The 10,630-nt window shown below is 45.7% G+C and overlaps 1 protein-coding gene across 3 annotated transcripts in view; it reads left to right on the top strand.

Moving 5' to 3' along the window:
• SLC29A3 (solute carrier family 29 member 3) overlaps positions 1–9,491 on the top strand; it is a gene marked incomplete at its 5' end in the record, with an annotated part of 33,307 nt that extends 23,816 nt beyond the window's left edge. For all 3 annotated transcript variants that reach the window (XM_083614318.1, XM_083614317.1, XM_083614316.1), the window contains 2 exons: positions 799–961; positions 2,763–9,491. In XM_083614318.1, coding sequence (XP_083470444.1) covers positions 799–961; positions 2,763–3,438 — 839 coding nt within the window. In that variant the 3' untranslated portion in view covers positions 3,439–9,491. The remainder of the gene's footprint in view (positions 1–798; positions 962–2,762) is intronic.
• Between the last annotated feature and the right edge of the window lie 1,139 nt (positions 9,492–10,630).

Below are 10,630 nucleotides of genomic sequence, written 5' to 3' on the forward strand. Positions count from 1 at the left end.
GCCACACTATGCCTGCATAAAAGAAACAATTTGGCAACAAAACCAGGAGGCCAAAAGGCTTTACCCACCAGACCACAGAAACGCTATTTTGCAGAATTGCAAGGCGGGGTGGAATTGTGCCCGCACATTTTTCATCCAGTCTCAGTCAAAACAATTTAAGTTTAGCCCTTCTGGAAACTGGGGTGGTTTTTAAGCATGGCAGATGAGAGTCTCTTGGTGACATTTCCCTGTTGGTTTACTTGCTTTTTTGTGTGTGAAAAAAAAACAATTACATGAAGCCATCTTTACATAAATGTGTTGTTTTTTTTTGGTGGGGGGAAGGGAATCTGACGATTCTTGCAAGAGTGTCATTGCTCAAATGCAGAAATCCTGCAACACTTGTGTGTCTCTCTGTGTGGTTTTGCTGCGAAACAAAAGCTAACCCTTCCCAAACCTCACAATGGGATGTTACCATTGTGAATCCAAGACATGCATGTGAGAAGAGGGTCTTGGGATGAAAAAAAAAAACCCACAAGTTAACAAGAGCAAGGACACAAGTGGCCAAAGGTAAATCCGTTGTGAGCAGAACAAACCAAAATCGCAGGATCTCTGGCTAGATAACACTGCAGAGCAAATGCAGCTGAACTGCGAACTTCTCTAATTACTGCTTTTGTCGCTTTCCCCAGTTCCAGCTTGTCTGATTCAGAGCCACTCCCTCCTGCAAGTGTCTGGCTCTGGCAGACGCAGTATAGGCCAGGGCTTATTTCACAGTTCGTTGACTTTTGTTCTCCTTCCTCGCCCTCTTTCCTCGCCATGTAGGTCAGGCCATGGGAGGAACAGTGAGTGCCGTGGCATTGGTGGTGGATCTGGCAGCGGCACCTGATGTTACAGACAGTGCTTTGGCCTACTTCCTGACAGCAGACCTCTTCGTTATTCTTTGTATTGGGATGTACTTGATCCTTCCCAAGCTGGAGTATTCCAGGTAAATCCCCTTGGACCACCAGGTTGCCACGCAGCGTGTACCTTAATGGCCGAGTTCCAAAACAGCATCCTCTCGATGCTTCCTGCCTTTTAGTGGAGGTCCCCTTCTGCCCAAAGTGGAAAATGTGCTGACTCTTTTCCCCTGTTTGCTCTCTCCAGCTGAACTTCCTGATTTGATTAAAAAGAAAACCAGACAGGAACTGTGGGATTTACCACTGTGCACACACACACACACACACACACACACACACACAAACATGGTTGATTGAGAAGCTATGAACCACTTAGATAGTGCTGGTGACTGTGGCTTCTAACCCTAAAACCCTGGGGCCAGCAAGCTGTATCAGCCTTGTGGCAAAGCTGCTTCTGAATCTAGCATTCACGCTGTTGCTACGAGACTTCTTGAAATCACTGTGGTTCGTTGCTCTCGCTTAAGTGACGCAGGCCAGTCCCAGTGTGTTTTCTAACTGTAGGTTGAAAATAACAAGCTTGTGAGCCATTGCCTGCTAATTTCCTGGTACCAATTAAGGCCGCTGTTGCCTTAGAGGTAGTCTCCTATGATGCAGGATACTTGGTGAGGAGCTTTATGTGGATTCTTATCTGACCTCTGCAGAATTGCTCCTGTCTATATCGCCTCCCTGCCTCTGCTATTAACAGGGACTGGGCAGAGGAGGAATGGTGGAGACCACTTCCCCAGCCTGACTCTTCCAAAGACGAGGAAGAGGGGTTTGAGGGAGGTCACAGCCTCAGGCAGATGAGGAGGAAAGTTGGGAAATAATGGAAGAGGGGGAAGAGATAGAGGAAACACCAGGGGGGCGACAGATGACAGACACAGTGTCTTTAGAAAGCATTCCAGACCCCCTCTCCCAGAACCCGGCAAGCCTTGAATGTAGAAGAGCAAAGAGCTCAAAGGTAGAGGACGCTTGTCAGCACCCGTAGGGATGACAAATGAGGAAGTGGGAGAGATGGGGGCAGGGTGGAGATTCACTCGGGACAGCACCATTATCCAAGAGACTGGGTTCCAAAGCCTCTCTGTGAATACTGAATAAAAAGCGGGTGGTAAGAATCATTTCCTTGTCTTTGTATGATCCTGGGCAACTAGTCATGAGAGTTGCTGGCAGCCGCCTGACAGCTAGGGGGGTAGTTCTGTTGCCACCCAGAGACTCACTGTCAGCTGGTGTTGTAGTGGCTAAGAGGACAAGTTGTCAGATCTCTGGTCTTGCTTGGCAGACCACTATCTCTTGAGTCCTCACCACAGATCTGCAAGGTAGGGATAGGAATGCAGATGTGCCTTTAAAGCAGGGACAGCCAAAGTTGTGCTCTCCAGATGTTGCTCTGCTATGGGTCCCATCATCCCTGACCGTTGACCATGCTGGCAGGGGGCTGATGTAGAAGAGATGGTCTGTGGCTGTCTAGATCTCCCATACGTCCAGCCCTCCTGTCTCAGCACTCCATGCTGCTCCATAACAAGGATCATTGGAATAGGATCCACCAGCCTCCTCCTCTCTTGTCGCCTCTGCTCAGACACTCCTGACTCGTTCATACACTACAGGACCTTGAATAAATGACTCGCAACACAAGCACAGTATTAGTCTTCTCTGACTAGCAGTGGCAAACCAGAGATTTGTTGTGCCACCTGAGATCCTTCAGCTGCTTCCAAAGGATCAAACCATATACAAACCGTGGCTTCTGGCACTGTTGTCATCTTTGATGATGATCTCCTTTCTGTTTCAGTCCCTAGTTTTGCCATCTTTGTTGGGCTCCCTGACACTAGCCTTTTTTCTGTGCCTCTCTTATTTCAGGTACTATATGGAAAGGCAACAAGGCGTCACGCAGCCACCATGTGTCTTGCCTAGCGACTATTTGGAGGATGGTGATACAGCCACAGGCAACACCAGCCTGCTTCCCCCAGACAGAAACCAGAGAGGAAGAATCCCTCCCTTGGGATCCATCCTAAAGGAGATGGGCGTGCTGGGCTTCTGCGTCTTCTACGTCTACTTCATCTCTATCATCATCTTCCCTGCAATCTCATCCAGCATAGAGTCAGTCAACAAGGTCCCAGGGAGCTTGTGGACGGACAAGTACTTCACGCCCCTCACTAGTTTCCTTCTGTACAATTTTGCCGACTGGTGCGGACGGCAGATCACCGTCTGGATCCAGGCCCCTGGACCAAAGAGCAAGTTGCTGCCGGCTCTGGTTCTGCTGAGAACTTTCTTTGTGCCAGTCTTCATGCTGTGCAACTTCCAACCTCGGAAACACATTGCGAAGGTCTTCTTCACCCAGGATGCCTATCCGGTGGTCTTCACGGTGTTGCTCGGATTCAGCAACGGCTACCTGAATACATTAGCCATGATGTATGGCCCCAAAGTCACGCCAAAAGAGCTGTCAGAGGCAGCCGGAGTATTGATGATGATGTTCTTGCAGTTGGGGCTGGCTTTGGGATCCGTCTTCTCGGTTCTTGCTGTCCACCTCATGTAGAAGGAAGCAAGGGGAAGATTCAAGTCCACCCCCTGAGCTTTGGGGTACAGTTGTACCTTGGTTTTCAAACAGCTTAGTTCTCGAACATGTTGGCTCCCGAACGCCGCAAACCCGGAAGTGAGTGTTCCGGTTTTCAAATGATTTTTGGAAGCTGAATGTATGATGGGGCTTTCGCAGCTTCCGATTGGCTGCAGAAGCTTCCTGCAGCCAATCAGAAGCCGCTCTTTGGTTTTCGAACATTTTGGAAGTCAAACGGACTTCCGGAACAGATTCTGTTCGACTTCCAAGGTACAACTGTACTAGGATTTTATTTATTTTTATTTTTCAATCATGTTCAGAAAGCAACCATTTCCTTGTTTTTCAGGAGGTGATCCGAACTCACTTGACTGTAGCAGCGGGGAAGTTGCTTAGAAACATATCACAAAATACAGGGGCCAAATTCACACGCTTGCGATGCATCGCTGAGACTTTCCCCATTTCCTGTGTCATGTTTAACAGTGTGTTTGTTCATAATGTTTTTGGTACTTGTACATATTTTGCCTTACAGGATCAATGGGAAAAGGAACCACTTACATTTTGCCAAGGATACTGGGAAATTAAATGCTGGACTCTTGACTTTTTTATTGCAGGAAATCTACAAATTGTTAATAATAATAATAATAATAATAATAATAATAATAATAATAATAGCAATTGTTATGGGAAAAACTCTGCGAAGGAGCAGTTAACTTGCTGCATGTTTCTTGAGAGGCGTCTTATGCAAACCCTCGGGGGGGGCGGGAAATATGCCTTTTGAGCAGGTTCTGTTGTATTCATGCTATGGGAGCAGGTAGCAAATATACAGACCAGGTGGGAAGAGTTCTCAGCAGCTGTTTTTAATAAGGGTAAATCATGGAATGATGCCAGATGAAAACAGGGTGTCATTAAGCAACATTCAACATGTGCTTCTAGCCAAGTCCCTAGAGTGAAGGGCAAATGCCAAGGAACCTTGATTATCCAGAAACTGAGAGTGCAAGGACTCCTCATCCTGGGACCAGAACTTTAAAAAGCAAAGGAGAGTCGAAATGAGGGTAAGAATTGCTCATGTCACCGAGTATACTTGTAGAGGTGTGGTTATTAATTGCCTGGGGCCTTAGAGCCATTATGCGCTCTCAATCCCAAAATGCACCCAAATCACGGCTGCTATTGAAATCCCCATTTAAAGCAGGGAAATCAAGCTTAAAATTCATGGGTGAAGGCCACCAGCAGCTAATAGCCATGATGGTTATGTTCTAGCTGCATTGCTGAAGGCAGTAGGCTTCTGAACAACAGAAGCTGCGAGAAGGGAGAGTGCAGCTCTTGTTTGTGGGTGTGCCATCGGTTTTTCTGTTTGTCCACAGTGAGAACAGGGTACTAGACTAGATGGGCTGTTGGCCTGATCCATCAGGCTCTTCTTACATTCTAAGCACTGGCAAAAGCTTTGAAGTAAATGTATGCAGAATTAGTCCAGGACGCCTTGTTCCTTGCATCATGAGGAGGATGGAGGATGACATTGCATCATCGAGCTTTGTTTGTTGAGGGCAGAACCAGCCATTTTAATGGAAATGGAAGAGGCTTACTTTGCAAAGTAAATGCAAGGGAAGGAAACTGGTAGGGGAGAGGTGTTTTAACAGTTCTACCCACCCAGACTGGTTGGCTTATGGAAAACAATAATAATAATAATCCTTTGTTACCCAGACTGGTTGACTTTTATAAAAAAAAAAAAAAAATCCTGGTGACCTACAGGTGTTTAGGACGACAACTCCTAATGTCCCCACCTAGCAAAGCCCACTGCCATGTTTAACCCATTTTCCCCACGTGAAAGGTTTTGAAACTGGAAGAAAGCTCGAAAGGCAACAGGCAAATGGCCTCTGTAGGCATTTGTAGAGGAAGTATTTAGCAAGCAGGAGATTGTTGCAGCCTCTTTCCCACTCTCCAATTCTTCCTTTACATTATCTCGGCAAACGCTGGCTCACAGAAAGGTGTTCGTGGCATATGGTTAATAAGGAGGAAACGCCAGAAAAAAGCCTAACTAGAGTTTCCAAGTAAATGCTTTCAACAAGAAAAGGCATTCTAGCACTTGCATTGCAACTTTTCCTTTGAGATGCAGCTTGCCAAGTTTATTGCTCCAAACAAAATTTGACAGAGGGATGGCATGGCAGCTGACAAAAGTGACGTGCCGCTACAGCCCATGCTTTTTATTTCAACTGGTGAAGAAGCAAGGTCTTGGCTGTGTCATTTATTATCTGACAGCATCCCTTTACTTTGACTTGAGAGAGCAATCCTGTACCCTCTTACCTGGGAGTAAGTCCGATTGAACTCTGAGTAATTCTGTAGGATCTCTCAGTGACTGATAGGTTAATCCTGCTCCATGTAAACCAGGGATGGGGAGGGAACCTGTAGCCCTCCAGATGTCATTGGACTCCAAATACCATCAGCCACAGCTAGCATGTCCAGTGGTGAGGGATGATGGGAGTTGTAGTCCAACATCAGGAGGTTTTCCCATCTTTGATCTACACCAGGTTTCCTCAAACTCAGCCCTCCAGATGTTTTGAGACTACATTTCGCATCATCCCTGACCACTGGTCCTGCTAGCTAGGGATCATGGGAGTTGTAGGCCAAAAACATCTGGAGGGCTGAGTTTGAGGAAGCCCAATCTACACCTTTTGGAACTGAATTCAGTGCTAACTTTTACTTGTATAAAGTAGTAATGCAAATGGTTATTAAGTTTTCTTCAAAGCGCAGGGCAGGGTGCCAGTGGTTAAATACCACAATAATGTTCCCATGCTGGTGAACGTTGTTTCTTTAGCTAAGGGGACTGGATGCTTTTGAAGAGTCAGGCTTCTGAAATATGTGGAAATGTTTGGGCAAAAAAAAAGGCATTATAGAATAGAACAGACGTGGCTCAATGTCTTGAAGTTTATCTTAATCACAGTCATCATTGGTTGGTTTAGCTTCAGGCTGTGGTCCTCTAGAATGTACAGGCCTGCTGGGAGTAAGCTCTGCTGAAAATATCTGGATTTGCTTTTGAGTAGACATGTATAGGATTGAGCTGTGAGAGGGAGAAAGGAAAACTACAGTTACCAATCTATGTATAAGCCAAAAAGGAAGACTAGAAGGGGATTTTGCACAATTCAGTAGGCTTCAAAATTGTGTCTAATATCTCAACATCATGAAGTATGTACTCATTTGAACTCGGGCAATGTGCCATTGTAGAGGGTTATTTTTTCAGGCAAAGATGTAACTCGTAAGCACCCGATGAAAGCGTTAAGCATGGAAAATACTTGCTTTGGGTTTCACTGTCTTGCACCTCTTGACATCTTAGAATTTCTTGCATGCATGACATTTACATGCCCCCCCCCAAACCGTGTGTGTGTGTGTGTGTGTGTACACTGGTCCTCGTGAAGAATCCAAATACATCTGTTTCATTGCACGTGCAATGGGGGTGGGGCGAACATGTGTCTGCTCAGAAGATGTTGTGATGCCTGCAAGCGATTTCCATACAGGGAGCTGGGAAGCAAATAGAGGACTGAGGAGGGTGCCAGGCATAACTTTTAAATGTTAGGACATTGTTAATGAAGTCTGCATCCTCTTTCTATGTGTAGTTAAAGCGCTGTGAGTCCCACCCCCACCCCCAAGACCCTCCCCTGTGCAAGGTCCATAGAATTACTTTCAGCTTGCACAAGAACAACAGGGTGTCAGTCACGCCGGAGAGATTCCCGGGGGGGGGGGGTGATTCCAAGGTTTGTACAACTAACTGAACCACTGGCACAGCTTAAGATGTGGCAGATTTGTCAAATGCTAGGTCTGTCTGGGGGATGAATTAGAGAAGGACTTAAAAGCGCAGCTCTCTGTGGCTCCGTTATTTAACACTTGACAGAATGCTAATTGGAAAATAATCTGACCTCGTCACCAAAGACCATATCACGCATCATGTGTGGGAATGTGGGCTTGAGGGCATCTGTTACGAGCAGGAAAGTTGTTCTTCTTGTTGTTTTAAGAGATCTGATAGCTGTGCTTTAAAACAAAAAATCCAAAAAAGCGCACCCTCCTGCTAGTTTTTATTACTGGATCTAAGAAAGAACCGAGCCAGTAGATAGTAAACTGACATGATTGACAGCAGTAACTGAGGATGGAGCACCCTAAGTGTGCATTCGGTGTTTAGCTTGGGATCACTAGTAATGCACGCAGAGTATAGCTTTATAGGTAATTTAGAAATAAACATGAAACCAGATGTGAGCAGAAAATTTACTAGGCATGTGATGGAGGGGCTGCAGCTTTTATGGTTTGTGATATGCCATTGTGTAAACTCTGGAAATCGTAAGTGAATACTTGTTCCATTAGGAAATCCTTGGGTCTTAGCTGCATGGATTTATGACACAGGCTGACTGGCTTTGATTAGTCTCACACTTCCCGTTCGCTTTTCCACTTGGAAAATAGCACAGATAAAAGGTTCGGAGGCATCCTTACATTCATCCGTTTTGGAATGAGCTGTGTGTTAGTGTACGAGGAGAAATATATAAACAAGACCAAAGCTGTGTTTTCTCCATTAGTTTCTCTCTGCCCTTCCCAGCTCCCCCAGATTTCTGGTGTGGCTACAGTAGAATGCTAGACCATCCATTCATTCCTGGAGAGCATAGCTCAGATCTAATTGGACCATTGAAAGTGGCACCTTGGCAGATTCAGCCAGTGCTGAGGAACTTATGAGCACTTCCACACTGTCACTGTTTTCAGGTGGGGTTCGGTAACATACCAGCAAGCTGAGGTTGCAATATTTGTTGTTGATTGGGAGGTCTTGCCTACAGACCCGCTTCCCTTTGCGGTAGGGAAAATGACAGGAAAAAGCAGTGGAAAGTTTGGGATATGACATGATGTTGTGTAACCTCCCTGCAAACAAACTAGGGCGAATGCACATTAAATAGCCACTGTCAGTCTGATCTCCCTGTAAACAGATGGGGATGGACGCTCAGTGAATCACCCGATCCCTGCAGCAGTGGCATAAGGTAGCAGGTACTCTCTCTAGTACTTACTCTTAACATCAACTGTCAGTAAGGATGTTACTCTTAACATCAGCCTAGCAAATATTTACAAAGGTTCACAAGTCACAAGCTCATAAGCCTTTTATTCTTCTTAGTAGTCCACCAGTCCATGTGTAACTCTGCTAGTTATTTGTGGTCTGAAAGAGGCAAAAAAGCCAGCAACCTTAACTGTTTGGAGACAGTTTTGTTTATCACTGGCTGTCAAGTATGTGACTGTCTGCAAACCTGTTTAATGTTCTTCTTGAGCCCGCAGCAGTGGCCAAAACCACTTGCCTCTACAACCTGTTGCATTCAGACCTGTGTATGAGGACAGTGCCAGCAACAAGCATTTGTGGTTGCCCGGTCTCCTTGAAAATAGAGCTGCTTTGACTCTCCTTCTTGACTGCACTACTTTCAGGGAATTAAAACACTAGAAATATTTCCTTTCCAGATGGTGAAGACTAGATAAATGGTTGGTTGACCTACAGTTCTGTTTGACTGCGTGCAAAGTAACCATCATTTAAGCTGTTGGCTTACCCTGGAAATGTGTTGACTGTGTTCTGTGAGTGTGTATCGTTTTCTCTCCTGGATTTAACAAACTGGTCCTGTGAGTTTGCCACAGAAGGCAGCTATGTCCAACGCTGACTGCATTGGCACCTGCACACCACAGAGCCTTCTCTCAACCCTTGAAACATTTTGCAATGTTTAATTGGAACAGATATCCCAATACATGTCTCTGTGTGTTTGAAAGCGTTTGGTGGGTTTTTTAGCTCCTGCCCCCAATCCCTGGTGGGTGATGGGCACTCCCATCCCAACACAGGCCAAATCCACTAGCTCTTCCTCTTGCAGTTCCTGTCTTGAAACACCCAGGTTTTCCTTAACACTATATGCTTGTAAATCATGTCTTTTGGGTTCTACTGCAAGCCACTCTGGTCAAACCTAAATGAACAGCATTTTTTCAAAACACAACCTTGTCATTTTAGTAATACTAATAAAAGAGAATTATTATTTTTTTAAGTGCTGGTGTATTTTGGTGTCTGGTCTGCATTAAACTTAGATGGTGAGAATACTGCAGGTGGCATCGCCCGAGGGGAATCCCCGGTGACAGCCCAAGTGGTGAGGTCGAGCCATCCTTCCTGCAACATACCAGGGCAGGGAAGCAGTGAGATTGGTTTGCTGTGCAACCGTGATCTCGCACTCCCACTGATGTACCTAGGAAGCCCCACCCTTGCCTCCAGTCTTCTGCCACACCAGCAAGGTAATCTGTGCCAATACCAGTGTTGGGAGGGCAACTCCACCCCACCACAAGGGCCATTTCTGTACCCCACTACCTGTAGTCTCTACTAAGAACAGGACCTTTTCTGTAGTAGAGACTTAACCATGAAACTCCTCCTAAAGAAGGTCCATTGGCCTAATTCTGTCAAGAGGCTTTGCCCAGGGGCGATGAACCCGTGGCTTTCTAGATGTTGGGGTTCCCAACACAGCAGCAACCTTCTGGATTACTTTTGAGCACTTCCAGCCTGTCATTGTTTCCGGGTCACAAATTCAGTTTTTACAACTATACGTGAAAGAAAGAGGTCTTTTACAGCAAGCCTGGATCCCCAAAAGGTAGGATAGTTCATCTCCCCTTAGATGAAGGTCTAACAGTAATAAGGTACTTTCGTAGAAAGTGCTTGTAGCAAGGCATTGAATTCGCTTCCCAAACTAACCTTAGCAGCTGGTCTAATCTCACTCATAGGGAACTGCTCTTAATATGAAATTGAGAGGTAGACTTGAGTGTTTAGTAGCTTTTGGGGGGTAGAATCTTATATTGTAAATAAGATCAGATAATTAGAAAATTGGAAGTTGATGGCAGTGTCCACAGAAATATTCTGCATACAAAATGCAAGTGGCAGATAATGGAAAGAGAAACAAAGCAAGTTAAGTCAACCTGGTGCAAAGACAGGCAAGGCTCCTGCATCTTTTTGCAGAGATGAGGAAGTTATCTTGGTGCAGCTTTTCCCATCTCTACAGATCAAAGCAGCAGCTGCCAAAACTCTTCTGCCTCTCTGTCGAAGGTATCGGAGCTCTGCCATCCTTTCCCAACTGAACATCTTAGAAAAAGTGTTGCGTAAGAGTGAAAAGGTCTTACGGCTAAATGTCTGAGACAGGGTGGC

The sequence above is a fragment of the Podarcis filfolensis genome (assembly GCF_964270895.1).
Source record: "Podarcis filfolensis genome assembly, chromosome: 5".
Taxonomy (NCBI): Eukaryota; Metazoa; Chordata; class Lepidosauria; order Squamata; family Lacertidae; genus Podarcis; species Podarcis filfolensis.